This window comes from Myodes glareolus, chromosome 13, assembly GCF_982192425.1.
Source record: "Myodes glareolus chromosome 13, mMyoGla1.1, whole genome shotgun sequence".
Taxonomy (NCBI): Eukaryota; Metazoa; Chordata; class Mammalia; order Rodentia; family Cricetidae; genus Myodes; species Myodes glareolus.
Genome location: NC_142038.1, coordinates 8,808,416 through 8,828,127, shown reverse-complemented (window position 1 = coordinate 8,828,127; position 19,712 = coordinate 8,808,416). Strand labels below are relative to the sequence as shown.

The 19,712-nt window shown below is 47.6% G+C and overlaps 1 protein-coding gene across 1 annotated transcript; it reads right to left on the bottom strand.

Moving 5' to 3' along the window:
• Positions 1-7,574: 7,574 nt before the first annotated feature.
• Rbfa (ribosome binding factor A) lies at positions 7,575-17,302 on the bottom strand. The gene is made up of 6 exons (XM_048419348.3): positions 17,029-17,302; positions 14,235-14,454; positions 13,565-13,677; positions 10,581-10,665; positions 8,754-8,827; positions 7,575-8,355 (listed from the first exon to the last, which is right to left on the bottom strand). The coding sequence occupies exons 1-6, from the start codon at positions 17,190-17,192 to the stop codon at positions 7,956-7,958; spliced, it is 1,056 nt and encodes a 351-aa protein (XP_048275305.1). The 5' UTR covers positions 17,193-17,302; the 3' UTR covers positions 7,575-7,955.
• Positions 17,303-19,712: the final 2,410 nt, after the last annotated feature.

Here is a 19,712-nt window from a genome sequence, read left to right as displayed (position 1 = left end):
TACTTGTTCCTAGCTGTGGACAGTCCCTGGATGGCATCCCGTGCTCTAGTAAACAGTGACATGAAGCCTCCAGGCAAATTTCCTCAGATACAGAGGCTGAAACAGTAAAATGTTCGTTGGATACTCAGCAACACAAAAAGTGTTTGTAGGTTAGGGAAATTCCTTACTGTCTTTCTAGCAGAGACCTGCCCTGCTGTGATTCAAGTAACTAACTCATTGGTTTATAGTTTAAGGTTTCTTTAAACATTTATATTTTTAATTATGTGTATAGGTGTGTGCTTATGTGCAGTTATGTACATGTGAGTGCTGGTGTCTGTGGAGAGCACAGACATTGGATTTCCCTGAAGCTGAAATTACAGAAGCTTGTGAACTATCTGACATGGGTGCTGAGAACCAAACTTGGGCCTTTTGGAAGAACAGCACAGGGGACTGGAGAGATGGCTCAATGGTTAAGAGCATTGCCTGCCCTTCCAAAGGTCCTGAGTTCAATTCCCAGCAACCACATGGTGGTTCACAACCATCTGTAATGAGATCTAGTGCCCTCTTCTGGCCTGTAGGCATACACACACACAGAATACTGTATATATAATAAATTAATTAATTAATTAAAAAAAATCACACTGCGTTTAAACACTGGGTCATCTCTCCAGCACTATAGTTTTGGTTTTTGAGGCAAGGACTCTGTGTATATACAAGACTGACCCCAAACCTTCAATCTTCCTTTGTCTATTGTATTTAAGGTGTATACAAGGCTTAGTCACTGTTCTATTGCTGTGAAGAGACACCATGTGCAAAGCAATTCTTATAAAAGAAAGCATTTAAAAGAGGTCTTGCTTACGGTTTCAGAAGCTTAGTCCATTAGCACCACAGTGAGGAACATGGCAGCACACAGGCAGACATGGTCCTGGAGAAGTAGCTGAGAGTTCTATATCCTGATCCTCAGGCTGCAGAGACCGACACTGATCCTGGTATGGGCTTTTGAAACCACAAAGCCACCTGCAGTGACACACTTCCTCCAACAAGGCCACACCTCCTAATCCTTCCAATCCTTTCAAACAATTCTGCTTCCTGGTAACTAAGCATCCAAATAAATGTGCCTATGAGGGCCGTTCTTATTCCAGCCACCTCAAAGGCTGAGTAGTTTTGGGAAAAGAGACAGAAAAGGTGAAGTAAATGCTCTATAAAATGCGGGTCAGAAGAGCTCCCATCTCCTAACTGCACAACCACCAGTACCTTCTATTCCCCCGTGAAGGACTTGAAAAGGTGGAGTGAACCCAAAGTGGAAAAGGCTTAACTTCCCCAGGCCCTTTACTGGAGTCACCCCTCTGTGGAACACGGAGCTCGCTCCAGGAGCTGAACCACTAGCATGGGGCTGAGAGAAGCCTGACAGACTGAGCTCTAGATGCAGCTTCTCATCTTTGCATCTATGACTAGAAGAAGGCGCCCAGTTTGGCCATCTATGGACAGCAACTGGGCCTCAGACCATTATTAACAGGGCAGTGACATCCTGACCATATGTAGGACCCCTGCCATCTGGGAGCAGTTTCCACATACCTCCTTCTGTGCATGGCTAGCCTGGATCATAGTAGAGGAGTGGTCTGAGAAGGGTTCTCTGATGCGCCTGGACCCCCAAACTGACAGGTGACACCAACAGGGGCCTAAATCAAGTGCGTGCCACTGGTAGGCCTACGTAACCTTCTCAGCCTCTGCCCTTCTTTCTCTCTCCCAAGCAAAGCTTTTCACCCCGCTATACTGGTGTACCACAGCTCATGTACCTGCAGGGATCTCATGCCTCTGGCCTCAAGGTGCCTAGGGGTAGCTCTGATCTGAACTCATCCTCAAGCAGAGGACTTTAGCCTGAGTGTGGAGGAGCAGGGATTTTAGACAAGTGGAGAAACATACCCTGACCTCCTTTCAACCTGTAGCCAGGGAAATCACAGAGGTGCAGGACAAACAAGCAGGGATGGGTAGTCCAGGTTTAGTCTGGCACGGGTTTGGAACTATGTGTGTAGGATTGTAACTGGGTGTGGAGCTTTGTCCAGGTGTACGGCTGTGTCTCAGCATGGGGCTGTGTTGGTGTGGGCGCACGTCTAGTGTGCGGGACTGTGACAGGCTCTGCGTCTAGGTGTAGGTACGGAGTTGTGTTGAAGGCAGGGGACTATGTCTGAATAAGGAACTCTTTCAATGTGGGACTCTGTCAGAGTATAGTGCATTTACCACTCTAGAGACGGTGGGAGGATGGAGCCTAAAAATGAGGCAGACTGAAGTCTCATGCAATAGCCAGTTTTATTCAGAGCATCAGACAATTAATGTGCTAAGGGTTAGGAGTCACATGAGTAAAATACACAATCACAAGGGTAAACCACACACACATCAAAAAAAAAACACATGTTTTTCATAATGTCGTACAAATAACAAAAGTCAATTGTGATGAATGATCTGAAGTAAACTCGCTTCTCGGCACTATCCTGGGGCAGGGGCAGGAAAGCACATTCCAAAAACAATTCCTCGTGGTGTGTTTGAAGAAACCAAGGCCACAGGTCTCCTGTCTTGGTTTCTTGGAGTTTTCTTACACGCTCTCAGAAATCTTGCATGACTCCATTCTTGGTCTTTATTTCAACACAGTGCTATGTTGGATTCTTTCTGGGAGTTGTGCTGTGGTATAGGGACTGGCAAATGGCTTCTGCTGTATCAGGGCTGGACAGAAAAGAGTTGGGCCCTAGCGGGGAGCAGCAGGCCCAATGCCTCACCTAAGCAACAAGGCCAGTCTGAAATGTGCTTCTCCTATCATTGACAGGTGGGCACCCAGTGCAGGTCACCTCCATAGAGGTCCAGAACTCAGAGGTGACAAATCCTCCAAGCACAGGAAGCCAGGGAGCTTTAGGGGAGGACATGTTCAGGTAAGATTTGTGGAGACCTCCCAACTACCTAGAGTCACAAGGAAGGTCGTCTCAGTTGTGGATGACCAGAGCAGAGACAAAGTCTCCTCAGAAGTAGTGGACAGTAAAGGCAATGAGAAGCCATCCCAGAAGCTCTTGCCCCTCAACCTTAGTTGTAGCAAGTCTGGAAGCAATGGGGTCCCCAGTCTGGGGCAGGTTCTAGCAGGCTGAATACAAAAATACCAATAAGTGTTCCTCCTTACTTCCAACATGGAAGTAAGGCTAGGGAAACACATATCAGTTACTTGTTTAAGATCAAATAATACAATACGACAACCAGCAGCAGCATCTCTCCTGGGCACGAACATTAAACAGGGTGGAAGTGGAAGCTACTGGTTCCCACAGACACGTGCTCAACAGCATGACCTGAACCCATCTTTGGAACCCTAGATTCCTGACTTTAAGAACTGGGTCAGGGGTTGGGGTGGGGGTGGGGAGATGGCTCAAAGGGTCAAGTGGTTGCTGTGAAAGCGTGAAGGTTCGAGTTTGGATTTGCAGCATGCACATAAAGCCAGGTGTGGTGCCATGCATATGTAACCTCAGTGCTGGCAGCTGGGAGGAGACGGGGGTCCCAGGGGCTCACTGGGTCAGTTGGTCTAACGAAACGGCAAGCTATAGATTGAGTGGGAAACCCTGCCTCAAACAATAAGGTAGAAAGTGATTGAGGAGGAAGACATCTGAAGTCAACCTCTGGCCTACACACACATACACAGAGGCACATAAGTGCCCCCTTATAATACATGTAATTTTAAAAAAGGCTGCGAAGAGAAGTCACACCATACAACAGTACTCACATGGGAGGTTTATTGGAAGAGGAGAGAGAAGGGGCAGAGAGTAGGGAGGGAACAGAGACTGGTCCCTGAGGATAAGAGTAACAGAGAGAGAGAGAGAGAGAGAGAGAGAGAGAGAGAGAGAGAGAGAGAGAGAGAGAGAGAGAAGGATGGATGATGGATGGATGAGAGAGATGGGAGGTTTTTAAAAAGGAGCATAGTGAATGTGCACAGGAGATGCTCTTAGTGGCTGCAGCTGAGGACACATCCTGTCAGGACCCCAAGGGCAGGCCAGCACAGATGTTGAGTACTAACAATACAGGCTTATGCACACATACACCATACACACAAAAGACCTGGGATGACTTAAGTGTCAGTTCACTAGACTGGGGACCACCTAGAGAGCTAGTTGAACGTTTCCAACGTCAGAACCACTGGGATAAGGCAGGGGACACTTTGGCCAGGCACTCTGGAAAGGATACCATGTGAGACAGTGCACAGAGGCCCATTCCTCAAAGAGGAACAGCCTACATATGTCAGGGAAGGGAAGAAGCTGCAGATTAGCAGCAGGAGAAGAACAGAACATGGAGTGGTGGGATTTGATACAGATGGAGCCTGTTGAACTAAGGACTAAGGTTTCCCTGGAGAGGGCTTCCTGTTTTACTGCAGAGGGTGGACAACAGGTACCCATCTGTGGTCGTTTGAATAAGAATGACCCCCACCGGTTCATGTATTTGAATGCATAATCACCAGGAGGTGGTTCTACTTGAGGAATGAGAAGGTGTGGCCTTCTTGGAGAAAGTGTGTCACTGGGGCTGGGCTTTGAGGTTTCAAAAGTCCAAGTCACTCCCAGAGTCTCCTTCTGCCTGCTGCCTAAGAGTCAGGATGTAGATGCAGCTCCTTCTCCAGCACCATGTCTACCTGCATGCCTTCAATGCTCCCCACCATGATAATGGACTAAACTGAACTATAAGCCATCCCCAAGTAAATGTTTTCTTTTCTAGGAGTTGCTGCAGTCATGGTCTTTTCACAGCAGTAGGGCACTGACTAAGACACTGTCACTTATAGGAAAGACAGATTCGGAAGCTGTAAAACACAAGTCATCAACCTCAGAATTTTAAACTGAATCTTCTGCCTAGACAGATGATCACACAATTGTGCAATCCAAGACACTCGTGCACCACGGTCTTCTTTACTCACTGCCTAGATGCAGGTGCCCAACTGGTGCCTTGCCCAAATTCCTTCCTAGCATCTGCTTCCAAAGGATTTGTGTCTCTGCCTGCACTCCTCAGGGCAGACTACAGCCACCAAGTTATACACGGTGTGCCCAGAGCTGCCCAGCTCTTCCCTGGCACCAACAGCAGTGGCCATCTCTTGTGTCCATGTCCCAGTTACTACCCCTCCTTCCCCTCTGAAGGGAGCCAAATGTCCCACTCTGGGATGGGGCAGAAAAGAAGCCAAGGAGCAGGGAGGTAGGCAGTCTAGGATAATAGTGGACCAAAGGCAAAGCAGCCATTCTGGTGAGCATCCATTTGGGAAATGATCTTATTTGGGAATAGTCCTCGTGATGAGTTAGCTAAGGATCTCAAAATACCATGATCCTGGAGCTGATGGGCTCTAGTAAAACAAGTATCTTCATGGGAAAACTGTTGAGGGAGATTTGGATATGGGAAGATGGGAGGCAGGCACAGGTGGGGACCTGGAAAAATCCAGCAGATGCTCTGGGTCTGCAAAGGGGAAACAAATGAACCCTTCCCGGAGCCTTAGAGGGCTCTGGCTTCCAGAACCGAAACTAAGTGGGAAAGATGACAACCCTAGATGCAAGGGCTAGCAGCAGACTGTCCTCTCGGTTGTGTGCCTTAAGTGGGGGTGGGGGAATACCACTCTGATGTCAACAGTTTGGAAATATTATGTGTTTGACATGGTACCTTACATCCTCACTTTATAGTGGCCCATAAATCAATGTTATTCCCAGCTCAGATTTTGCATTGTGTTTGCAAAAGTTTACTATTTCCCACAGAGTCAACACAGTCAATACATACTCGCAGCATACAGACGGACATCCCACATCACTTGTCCTGGAAAGACAGCTGATGGCTGGCTATGACTAAGTGGCTGGATGTCACTGGCTATCATTGGAGCTATTAGATGTCATCATGGCACCCGTAGCCATCTGAGCACAAGCAGAGGAGCAATTTGAGTCCCACTCAACCGAGCTCCTAGGCATGGCCGCAATCTTGCTTCAGCTCACTGGAAAGGAGGATCTTTTCTGCAGTCTCGATAGGTGCTTTTCACTTTTTGAGCCTCGTCTTGATGTTTTGGCGTTTAAAACAAACCAAAAGGTAATTTACAAGGAGGAGCATGAACAGCAAAATGAGCTCATACAAACAATTTAGTACAATAGAGCTGTTCATAGCTTGTGTCCAAGAGGCAGAGACTCCCAAACTGGTAAAGATGAGGTCAGCTGGCACAAGGATGCATTTCAGGAATTACACATGGGAGTGGGAGGAGGGGTCAGAAACACCAAAACAAAATTAAAAAGTCTGTCACTATGGCATTATCATATCTAGGTCACAGCCAGGGTCACTTGGGCACCCCACCAAACCTGTGATACACGCATTCTGCTCCGTCACAGCCTCCACACAGAGTTGTGACTAAGAAGTCATACAGAACCTAAGGGGGCTCCAGAGAGACTGCTCTGTAAAGACAAAAGCTATTACCAATGCTCGTAACTGTCCAACAGACCTTGATGGTAACACCTTATTGCTGGAGATTCCACACACGCTGGTCATGCAACATGGTGTATTCCAGTGGGTACTGACATGCAAACGTTCTCCCTGCTGGGCAGCTTTCATAGTACTAGAAGAAGCTATGTAGGCTACTGCCGGAAAAAAGGTACCAAACGCCTTGCCAAGCTATGATCCTGTGAGCTACAAGAATGGCCAGCCTGGCAAGATATGACCATCAATGCAACAGAGACATACACGCTAAAGTAGCAACCCATGACTTTATGATTGGATCTAAGGTCCACTCTACAGAAAACGATTCATGCCTGGTACTGTAAGAACCTGGGGTTGAAAGATCATAGGGCATAGAGAACCTGCTTCACTTTGCTTACACGGACATAGTATCAAACTGCCTTCTGAATATTTATCTTTATAACCATAGATTAGTGTAGCTCTTATCTTCATCAGAGAGTAGTCAGCAGTATTCATAGGGACGAGTACCTGTGGCCCTGAATGTGATTTATCTACAGCACACTTTCTCCCTCAGATCTCAGGGAATAACTTTCAAGAGGCAGGGGGAAGACTGTAATACCAGAGGTCAGGAAGGACTGGGGCAAAACAGTGTCCTGGGCACAAGTCTTGCACTCCTGAGCTCACAGCAGACGGCTGCCTGCACAAGGTGATCACACCAGTCACCATTCCAGCATGGAGGAGGATGGTCTCCCAGGCCTTAGTTACGAAGATACTGGCGGTTGATGGCTGCTGGGGGGAGTCAGTTTTCTTTCTTTTCTCTTTTTTTCAAGACAGGGTTTCTCTGTGTAACAGCCCTGGCTGTCCTAGAACTCACTCTGTAGACTAGGCTGGTCTCGCACTCACTGAGATCCTCCTGTCTCAGCCTCCCAAGTGCTGGGATTAAAGGCGTGTGCCACCACCGCCCAGCAAGAGTTAGTTTTCTTTAGGGGCAGCACAGGTGTGGCCCCTGGTAGGTTGTCTGTACTCCAGTGACGGTCCCGCACCCACGCACATATGAACAGCACTAACTAGAGTCAGTGAGACATCAAGTTTAGGGGCAGAAATCCTAGGAGGTTAGAAGGGAGACGAGAGAAGTAGATATGATCAAAATATATTGTACATATGTATGATATTCTCAAAAAATACAAGATACTTTATTAAAGAGAAGTCATCCAGGGACAGGGACCAAGCACTAATAATAGGCTGTGGAGGTCTGCAGGTGCAGGCCTAGGGGTTCTGTGCTTAACTCTCCTGCTACGGAGGCGCCTGTGCCTGCAGCTGCCTGTGTCAGCAACTGTGAGGTAAGATGTAGCACATCTGTGAGTCTCTCAGGGATGTCATTTATTTTAGTTACACATGAACGTTGAAGAAAAACCAGTGAGGATAGGAATTGTTCAGCTAGCTGAATGACAAACAGCATGAGAATGGCCTAGACTGAGAGCTCTGCCTTCCCCAGCATGCTCTGAAGTGCAGACCACACACTCTGAGGGACAGCCAGCACCAAGGCCTCACCCCTGCCCCTGCTCTCTTTGGCCATGGAGTCCGTGCTGCACCCCATCACTTCTAGCCTCCGCTTCCCACTCCTCTTCTTCCTCGTGGGCTTGGCACTCACACTCTGCGGTGCTGTCCTCATCCTCATCCTCCTCCTCACCCAAACTGAAGCTTCTGGGGGACGTGTCCTGGTGCCGGCGGGATGACGTCTTCTTTCTCCTTCGCAGCAGATGAGTCACATCAGGCACCGGCTCCCGCCCTGACGGTTGCGCCAGGCTTATACACGGAAGGAGTCCTTTCTCCTTCTTGCGTTTGTACTCCATTATTTGCTTATTTAAGGCCTCATGGTCAATCCCGCACAGATTTGGGGGTCTGGCTGGTTCTAGGGCATCGTGTGATGACAGGCCTTCGGGACTCCTGGGGAGTGAGGGCAGAGGAAGAAAAGAATTCTTCACGCAGAGCCCAAAACAAGCTCCAAACCAGAGGGTTTGGACCAAAGCGTGTGCACAGAACACTTGTTACATCCTCCTCGCACTTCTGAACTTGTCTGAGGGTGACAAGGACATAGAAAGGTGACCCTGATTTAGGTTCTTCAAAGTCAGAGACAATGGCTGGTATTGGTCAATGTGTGAACCCTCAGTTTTCCTCATCTGAGTATGGGAGTGTACGGGCAGCCACCCAGAACTATGCAGGCACATGCTGGACCCAGGGGCAGGTACCATGGAGGCAATGTGGGCTAGTGGAGACACAGATTGAGTGGCTGCTGTAGCCTAAGCATCTGTCACAGGGAACAGAAAGATGTCCACAAACCTTACCTCAAACCATCTTGTGACAAGTCGTCCCTTTCCTCTGGGGGCCCAAAGTCAGCCACTGACAGTAAGCGATCTACCTGAGAAGAAAGCATGGGGATGGCAGGCCTCAGCTCCGCCCTCTGCTTCCCAGGATCGGCATCACAGCCTCTCACACAGCCCAGCACGTGTCTCGGGCTTCAGTCAATGCCACCCCGACGCCTTCTGAATGTGGCGGCACAACAGAGTTTATGTCTCACACTCTTGCTGGCGCTTCAACCTAACACAAGCTCTCTGACAATGACTGAGGTTAGAATGTTACTGTAACATTAGACAAGTTCATGAATTGTGTAACTAGTATTTATTGGTTTCTAAAGTAGTTTCGCAAAACGATTCCACTTTGCCACAGAATCTGAGCGTTTGGGAAAAGGAAGCTTCCAGTATGGACAGAACAGAAACAAAGGTCAGTCACAGCTACAAGGGCCCACTCTGTGGGTTCAAGGGGCCTGAACCAAAGGCAGCAGCACTCAGGAGTCACAGGCAGGTTGATCTCTGTGAGTTTAAAGTCAGCCCAGTCTACAAAGCAAGTTCTGGGCCAGTCAAGGCTACAAAATGAGACTCTCTGTCTTAAAAAAGATAAATGTTAACATTTTACTCATTGAAGTTTAATGAGTATAAAAAAGTATGAAAGTAAAGTATAAAAAGCTAACTATTTGAGCAGGGGAGATGGCTCAGTCGGTAAGGACACTTGCAGCCAAGCCTGGTGTCCTGAGTAGGATCCTCAGGACAGACATGGAGGAAGGCTGTCCTCTGACCTCCACACCCATTGTGCTGGCAAGTTTTATACCAACCTGACATTCGGGAAGAGGAAACCTCAACTGAGAAACACATTTTCTGGCTCGTAGACAAGTCTGTAGGGCATTTTTTTAAACTAAAGATTGATGTGGGAGTACCCAGCCCACTGTGGGTGGGGCCATTATAAGTAGACCTCGGGTACAGAAAGAAGCTGGCTGAGCAGGCCCTGAGGAGCAAGGTGATAAGCAACACTACACACAGTCCCTGCCTCCAGGTTACTGTACTGTTTGAGTTCCTGCCCTGAATTCTTTTAGTGATGAACTGTGATATAAAACTGTAAGCCAAGGGGGCTGGAGAGAAGGCTCAGAGGTAAAGAGCACTGGCTGCTCTTCCAGAGGTCTTGAGTTCAATTCCCAGCAACCACATGATGGCTCATAACCATGAGATCTGGTGCCCTCTTCTGGCAGGCAGGCATACATGCAGACAGAACACTATATACATAATAAATAAATTAATTTAAAAAAATGTAAGCTGAAATAAACCCTTTCCTCCCCAAATTGCTGTTGATCACAGTGTTTTATCATATGATATCATATATTTTATCATAGCCATAGAAACCCTAACTAAGATACGCACACATACAAAAGTGAAGAAATATAGCAGGCCAGACAGATGGCTCAGCGGTTGCGATCAGCGGTTGCTCCTCCAGAGGATCTGGGTTTAATTCCCAGCACCCATACACTAGTTCCTGGGACCAAATGTCCTTTCTGGCCTCAGAGGGTAATACATACACGCAGTCATACATAAAGGCAAAACACTCACACACACATAACTTTTTAAAAATCTAATAAATAAATATCAGGGCGCTGGTGGAGCATGCCTTTAATCTCAGCACTCAGGAGGTAGAGGCAGGCAGATTTCTGTGAGTTCGAGGCCAGCCTGGTCTATAGAATGAGTTCCAGGACAGGCTCCAAAACTAAAAAGCTTTGACTTGAAAACAAAACAAAAAACAAAACAAAAAAAAATTTAAAAAAAAAGTTAATTATTTCAAAAGCTCACCTCAGCCAGAACTACGTCTTTTTTGTCTTGAATAAACACTATGGGTGGAACATTTCTCAGGGTCTGCTGAGACATCAGAAGGTGCCTGAGGAGAGAGCACACATTTAGTAGGAAGTAGCCAAACACAAACCACATCACACCCAGGCTGTAAGGAGGCTTGCTCACTATAGAGGCAAAAAAGGGAGGGAAAGAGACAGGAGAGGGAGGGGGAAGAAGGAGAGGGGGTGGGGGAGGGGAATGAGAGGAGGGGAAGTGTAAATTTTTTGATGAAAAAATAAAAATAATAAAATAAAAAGACAGGAGAGGAAGGGAGAGGAAGGAAAAAGGAGGGGGAGGGGAAGGTAGGGGAGGGGAAAGAGAAATGAAGTCTCGGGGAGCCTCTCTCAGACCGCCTCACCACTAAGAGTATCAGATGCCCCACCCCACAGCTGTTCCTCACTCTGCCCGGGTTGGTGCGCACTCTAGCTCTGGACTTCCAGCACCCTGTACTCAGTAGACACTGCCTGAGAGGACTCCAACCTGACATCCCAGCATGCTAGAGATGAAGGATTTTGGCACAACTCAGCCATATGATACAGATCAGAAAATGAGGTCTAGGTCCTGTAATCCCAAAACTTTAGCACCAAATTTGGGCAACTGCAATAGTCTCGAAGAAGCATTCAACTCAGCTAACATCTGATTGCCTCCAACCACACCCACACTTGTTTGTGCCTCAGCCCTTCGGTGATAATTGGAGACACTCTCTATGAAGTGAATGCTAGTGACCCTTGCAGGGAACACAAGACAGAACACAGATGAATGGACAGACAGACATGCTGGACAAAGTCCCACGTGTGTCCCCAGCACAGTCTTCTTCCTGAGCTGGAGGAATATGTGAAGGCAAGAGCAACAGGGAGGAGCTAGAGGTATGTGGGAAGGAACCAGCTCCAAGATGTGTGGCCAGCTGGATTTCTGCCTTTTTTTTTTTAACTGAACAAACTGAGAGTACTGACTGGTTTTTTGCCAACTTGACACAAGCTGGAGTCATCAGAGAGGAAGGAGCCTCAGTTAAGGAAAGGCCTCCATGAGATCCAGCTATAAGGCATCTTCTTAATTAGTGATCAGTGGTGGGTGGTGCATCCCTGGCTGTGGTTCTGGGCTCAGTAAGAAAGCAGGCTGAGCGCCACGTGAGCAAGCCACGTGAGCAAGCCAGCAAGCAGCACCTTCCACGGCCTCTGCATCGGCTCCTGCCTCCAGGTTCCAACCCTATTTGAGTCCCTGTCCTGACTTTGTTCAATACAGAAGTGCACACCAAATAAACCCTTTTCTCCCCAACTTGCTTTCTGACCATGGTGTTCGGTCACAGCAAGAGAAGCCCTAGCTGCTAAGACACGGAGTAACTTCATCATGTCCAAACAGCTCATCAATTTGCAAAATTTTGCATTTCAGGATTCTTTACAATCTAAAGAAGTTATTGAGAATAGCCAGCGCTTTTTTTTTCTTTTTTTCTGAGACAGGGCTTCTCTGTCTTAACAGCCCTGGCTATACTCGAACTCACAGAGATCCGCCTGCCTCTGCCTCCTGAGTGCTGGGATCATGGGCGTGCGTCACCACCACCAGACCAATAACTTTTTTTTAAATGTTGTTCTATTGATGTTTACTACACTAGAAATTAAATCTGAGAAACTTACAAATGACATGTTTTAAAAGTTGCTTAAAATGATAAACCTACTAACTGCTAGCACAAGCATTTTTAATGAAAAAATGACTTTTTAAAGACATATTGGCAGCAGCGGCCTTGTTTGTGGTCTGCACATTTTGAGAGCAGCTTAGTGGAGGACAGTTAAGGCTCCACTCTGCGTCTGCTTCCTGCACACAAAACTGTGGCCTCACACAGGTAAGAAATGGAGGAGAGGAAATGTACTGGGAAAGCATGGACCTCTCTGATCCTCTGTACACCCTGATAAGTTAGGCATCACATTAAAATGCATCAGGGCCTGGCAGGTTAACGCACCTTCTCCCCATGTGTGGCTTTACAGCCTTGTATGCTAGTCCTGAGGCTGACACCGGCCAGAACCCTACACAGTACTGTGTGGTGAAGTCATGACCCCACAAGAACAGCCGCAGAGTTCTTCAGGAGATCAAGCTCACAGAGGATGCCAACTGCGCAGGTGTTGGAAGGCTACATTCTAAGACCAGCTTTGGGGATGATCAGCTGCTTGTTTTTGGTGGCTCACTTGTTTATTCTTCAGAGACATCTGCCAAAAACCTACACTTGAGAAGCTGTAGACAGTCTCTCGTGTGTGTGTGTGTATGTGTGTGTGTGTGTGTGTGTGTGTGTACAGAATACCTGAGGGGAGGGCTGTGCCTCAGCAGATGTCAGAGACCTGCCTGTGTTTCCCATTAAGCGCTGATATTTAAAATCATGTACTTTTACCTTTTACTTGTTTATCCAGGATACTTTTAAGTGAACGAGGCACTGTGTAGGCCTGAACAGTAAGCATGGGCAGCAATGCAATAAGGAGCTAGCCTTAGACAGGGAAGCAGACGGAACGCCCTACTATTGACTAAATAGTTCTTGCCTCAGAGGTCTGAACAAAACTTTTGGTGCCCCACAAAAGTTCTGAGAGGGGCTGGAGAGATGGCTCAGAGGTTAAGAGCATTGCCTGCCCTTCCAAAGGTCCTGAGTTCAATTCCCAGCAACCACATGGTGGCTCACAACCATCTGTAATGGGGTCTGGTGCCCGCTTCTGGCCTGCAGGCATACAGACAGACAGAATATTGTGTATGTAATAAATAAATAAATGTTAAAAAAAAAAAAAAGTTCTGAGAGATCTGATTAGATTAGGTCTTACAGGAAAACGTAACTTATACTCTGAAGTTCAGGATTTTCCTTAAAAGCAAAAGCCCTCGGTGAGAAATTTTGAAAGTTTACCTACAGACAAACAGCCAAGCCACTTAAGGTGCAGGCAGAAGGCAGTACGCGTAGAAAGCAACATCATCACCTGATGTAGGCAGCGCTCCTCTGCAGGACGGCCTCCGTGTGCCTGTTCTGGTCTGCAGAGACACCTATCTTCCAGTACACTCGGCAGGCTGAGAAGTCTGAAGTCACAGAGACCTGGGGTGCACCCAGCTGCAAGTCACTTTAGGGTTAGGTTTCGCAGCTCACGCAGTGTGCTTGCTGCAGGTAAGAACAAGAGCTTCTTCTGCCTCTGACACCAGAAGATTGCTCTGGTGATGCCAGTCGGACACCACAGCACTCATGGCAGGGAAGGAGGTCACAGCAGCTAAGCTCACCCCCATATCCCCACAGCATTGCTGCACAGCAATCTCTCCAGATGTGGGGAACTGGAAATGACCAATCGCCCCCTATTTCTTCTGAAATCAGCCCTTCGAGGAAAGATGGAGGGCCCTACTACTTTTATGAAAGCAAACACAGTGGATCCCACACCACCTCCCAAAACGTCTTTGGGTGCTTTGTCTCGTCACTCTGGCTGCTGCTGTGAGGTCACAGGTCCCTCACCCAAGAAGAAAAAAGCTCTACTTCCGCACCTTGTCCCAAGACTTAAACCAGATTTGGGACTACCTCTGCACCCCAACCAAGACGTCAGGTATGACGGGTTCAGGCAAAACTAAGCCTGTGCCTTCCTGCCCCCAGTTCTGACCTGTGCTCACCTTGGAGACCTCCACATTCAGGTCGTAGACCTCCTGGCTCACTTCCGGAGTGCACAGCAATTCCGTCACTGCTTTGTAGAGAAGACCGTTCAGGGCTCTTAGGCGGATAGTGTCTTCCTTCCTGGCCTTCCTTAGGGTGTTCTTCGTGAGGAACTCAAACTTGGACGGCTTCTGAGTCAAGTGAGACCCCAGGGATGGCCCTTCATACCAAAACTTCTTTCTATACCAAGAAGACAAAATTTAGATAGGGGCGGGGGCCGCTGGAGAGATGGCTCAGTGGTTAAGAGCACTAGCTACTCTTTCAGAGGACCTGGGTTCAGTTCCCAGAACCCACATGGTATCTCACAATCACTGTTCCCAGGGAATCTGATGCCCTCTTCAGACCTCCACAGATACCAGGTTTGTACATGGTGCATATAACACACATGTAGACCAAATACGCTTACACATATAATAAATGTTTTCTGTTGGTTCGTTTAGTTTCCTGGCCTCGAACTCACAGAGATCACCTGCCTCTGCCTCCGAGTGGAGGATGAAAGATGTGAGCGAATCTTCAAGTCATAGACATAGGCCAAGTGGTGGCAGCACACAGCTTTAGACTCAGCTAGAGGGAGAGGCAGATGGATCTCTGCAAGATCAAGGCCAGCCTGGTCTACAAAACTAGTTTCATGACAGCCAGGGCTACATTAAGAAACCACGCACACACACACACACACACACACACATACATAAATCTTTAAGAAGGGGTCTCTTTTTAAGAACAATTAGATGGTATAGTTATGAAAGCTAAGAAAAAAGAGTTGCATGAACTAGGTCAAAAGGCCTTACACTCCAAGTGTAGAGTTCTTTCAGGGGACACAGAGACATGTTAATGGGAACCACGTAACAACCACTGAAGGTTGGTAGACAGCAACATGGCTGTGGGGATGGACAGAAGACAGTTTTAACACAACCTTGTAATGTCTGCCTACAGTGGGAAGATGGAAGGGCCTTGAGAGTTTACCTCCAAATTTCACTAAAGCACTAGGCCTCACTGATCACTCATTAAGATAAAGGTTAATGGTTCTGAAGTGATGGACTGAACAGTTAGGAAACTGAGGAGAGCCTCACTTCTCACTGTTAGAATGGTGGGGAAAGAGGACAGAGGCTTCAGAAAAGCACAAAATGCTTACAAATAGAAGGACCAAAGGCCAGATACACCAATACCCTGAAGCACGATTATAAAAACTCAGAGACAGAAATTGGTGGTCAACCTGAAGACCAGAAAAGCAAAGCAGCCAGCCACTGGCTCTTACCTCAACCTCAGTCTGAAAATGGCAATTTTGCCTCCAGGAATCTCAGAATGAGACTCAGCCTGTGAGCTGTCTCCTCCCATCTTATATTCCTCTCTAGGAATTATGGAGGGCTGGGATTATGTGTTACCACTGTCTGGTCTGCAAGGCTGACCAGTGGGGCTGTTTTACTCTCTGATCTTCAGGCCAGCTTTATTTATTAAAATACAGATGGAACGCCACTCTAACACCCTGCTCCCAGATCAAGCTTCCCAGCACAGTAACCTGGGATCCTCATAAGAATGACCAATTCTTAGTGTTGGGGGGTTGGGGTATATGTAAGATGAACTTAAGATATCTTGAAGTGCCACAAAGTAAGAATCAATAAACATATGGGATATGTCAAGGGAACAAAGGAGCTAAGGAGGCTGCTGATGTCCAAAGATGGAACACTTTGAGCAAAACAAAATAATAGTTGATTACCACTAGTCCATACTGATAAATGAATTAATGAACGAAGGGGCACATCTCCCACAAAGAATTCCAAACAATCCATGACCACAATTCTTCACCTCCTCAGGGGTTACACAAAGCAACATTCTTACCAACAATGACAAAAAGGGATACCTAACACCCCAGGGCAATGTAAGCACAGTGGCCAGATATGCCCTTGATAAACCGGTGGTTTTCCTCTGTTGCTTTTCCTCCAACTCCACAACCCACATACAGTCACAAAAAAAAACCATCAAATTCCAGAGGTGTGCAACCACACAACTTCCAACCAGGATTTCCCGAAACCGTTACAGCTGTCAAACAGGGACAGACTGAACATGTCAGCCGAGCTACCGTCTGAACAGCAAAGGACATTAAGAATACCACATTAAATTCTGATAAAGAATCTGAGGCCAGTAACAAAACTAAGCCCTTCTTCAGTAAACTAAAACCACCTGCAAAATCAATTGTTAAAACAAAACCTCCCAAAATATAAACTCGCTTACCACACTTAGTAGACTCCAAGATGTGAGGAAATCAAAGTACCTTTTTCTTGTTTTGTTTTTGTTTATCGAGACAGGGCTTCTCTGCTTAGCCCTGGCTATCCCGGAACTCCAGCTGTAGACCAAGGGTAGCCTTGAACTCAGAGATCCCACCCCCTGCCTCCAGACTGGGATTGAAGGCGTGCGACGCTACTACCCAGCAAAATCAGAGTATCTTTTCATGTGCTTATTACTAAAATTATCTAAATAAGACAAATTTTACGCAATGTGATGTTTCAGGAGGCTAAACACTGAATATTAAAAAAAAATTGAAAGCGTAGTGGGAAATTGTCAAAGGTCAAACTGCAGGTGACCTGCCAATAATCATCTTCTAACACGAATATAGGCTATCATCGCTCCCCTCCCCACCGACACCTACCCCACGGTCCCGACCCAGCCCCTCGTGGACATCTGTCCCCCTGCAGAAACAGCCTCCATCCAACCGTGCACCAGGCGACCGGCCCGCAGCGGACCCTGGCCGGTGCATACCTGGTTTTCGAGGCAAATTTCTTGAGCAAGTTCTTGCTGCCGCAGGAAGCGACCGAGATGTGCAGGGCCTGCGCGCCGCCGGGAAGAAGCGCGGCCCCATGGCCGCCCCGCAGGGTCTGCAGCCGCGCGCAGGATCCCCTCAGCCCCGCGGCCCCGGCCCACATCCCTCCGAGCGCGCGGCCCGCAAACACGAGTGGGCGCAGGACCGACAGGCGTGTGAGCCTGAGCCGACTAAAGACGCGACCGCCACCGGGTATAGGGTAGACCTCAGCCGCCCGTGGGAGGGGCTAACCGACAGGTGGGCGGGGCTACGGCGCGGAGTTATGACGGCTTGGGGGTGGGGCGCCAACTGCGGGCTGTGTGGCCAGGGGTCCCAACCACCTAGCATCTTTTTTTAACCCATTAATTATTTTGTTTCTATGAATGCAGGTACCGGAAGAGGGCATGGGATCCCTGGAGTCGGGATGAACTGCTGATGGCTTGATGGGAACTCAGCACCCCTCTCCAAAAGAGCAGCCAAGCGTTAATAGTTTAGCCATCTCTTCAGCCCACCCAGCTTGTTTTAAAGCAAGACCATGGTGACGATACTGTAGTGTGCGCTTCAAAAAGCTGGACGGGCTTTTTTGGATGTTTTCACCACTAAAGAAGGGACATGTCTGAGGAGACAGTTAAGCTTTAGTTGATTCAAACCTGCAATGCCCCTGTGTGTGGAAAGAATGTATGGTGGTCATCGATATTGTACTGTCTCTGGGTTGATGCATTAGTTTTAAGATAATTTCCAAAAGTGAAAAACCAGGCAGACAAAGAATTAAGAAGACTTTGCATGCACGCACTTTGGATGAGGAGATGGGAAATGGGCCTACCTCCACAGCCTATAGTCCTCCAAGGACCGTTTTCTTCCTGACTATCGTTAGCGTCCCTCTCCTCCCTTGTTCCCCCAGTATTTCCTCAACTCAAATAAGCAGTCATTTCGTCATGGGAGAAAAATAGTACAGGGATGTATCAGAACGTAGCAAGATGAAGTTAACATAAATCAGTAGATCTAACCCAGAGTTTTCGCCCAAATTCAAATGACAAACAAGCCTGGTGCTTTCATTTAAATCTGCTGTTTTCAGGCTGAGCTTTTGAAGGCAGTTGTTAAGGACAACGACTGATTCTTTTAGTTATTTCTCCAGGTCGTTCTGTTCCGGGTGGCAAGGGAGGTCATGTTCGCCAATAGTCAGTACAAGGAGTGCTTTAAGGGAATCGCTAAAAAAAGAAAAAAGAAACCAACCAACCAGAATCTGATGATGGGCCTTTCCTACCTTATGCTGTTTCAGTAGCGTGTGAACAGTGATATTTTCTCGCCCGGTGCGTGACAGAGCGACCCCCCACCCCAACAACAAGGAAGCTCTACAGAGGCTAAGGCAGCTGCTAACACATCACAGCCACCACTCTATTCTTACCTCATCTGTAGGCCGCTATGATCTCCCTGAGCGAAACGCCAAAAACTCTGAAGGAATGCTTGGCTCCCTATTAGGATTCTTCGGCCATCACGGGGGCACTGTGTAAATTATTACTCGGGTCTGTGCACTCTCATGCCTGGGATGGAGCAGTTCATTTCCGAGCAGGAGGCAATAACACAGCAACAACAGGTTAGGGCTAGCTGTCACATACCCTCAGTCCAAACTAAATCGGAACACCCACCCACCCTCCAAAAGAACATAGCTAGATGTATCGACATTTGTCCATAGTAACATCTGATAGACAAGTGTTTGTTAGGTGGGAGAGGTAGAGACTACGCCTGTAGCCATTTGGAGTGGCTCATATGTGCAATCCCAATAGTTGGGGGGCCGAGGGAAGAGGATGACTTCAAGGTTAAGATCTCAAAAGAGAAAGGAAAAACTCCTTTAAAATTCTTAATAACTCACTCAGTGATGAAGCTGAATTGTACTGTGGGCATATTGATATATGGTGTAGCTGTAATGGTAAAAATAAAACACTGCAGGTCCCCAGGTGGTGGCAGTGGACAGTGGGTCCTGAGACCACAGCAGGCCACGAAGGCAGCCAGTCCCAGCAGGGAGTCCCCAAGTGGCCCATGGGCCACAAGGGGCAGTGAGTCCCAGGCAGGGAGCTGTATGGCGGGTAAGAGACCAAGAAGGATAGGCACGCCATGCAGAGTGAGGTTGGATATTTATTTAGTGGGTTATGGAAGGGAAAGTGAGAAGGAAGGAGAAGGGGGATGAGGAAAGAAACGGTGGGGAGAGGAGCCACACAGCAGCTACCTCTTTGGGAGTGAGATGGAAAGGAAGGAACTCAGACTGGAAGAGGAAGGACTGCCTGCCTCGGCAGTGGGGGGAGGGGGGGCTTTCTCTTAAAGGGACAGGACAGACAATTACAGTAACTCTTCCATATAAATATATTCTATGGATATTGATGATCAGCAGTATTGGAAGTTTGAGATAAAGCTTCAGTCTCAAGATATTAGATCAGTGAAAAATGACTAGAAAAAACTGGAGTTAGCTAAACACTACACTAAATAGCTTCGTCTAAACTCACCATCTAGCATAAATACTGTGAGATCAAAAAGTAAGGTAATCAAACTTGCTCCAAAGGATAAAAATGTTCAGAGGGGATGACGGCACATATCTCTCTTGGGAAAGGGGGGCAGAGGGTTGGCTTATAATGAGCATGTTGATGTTGCT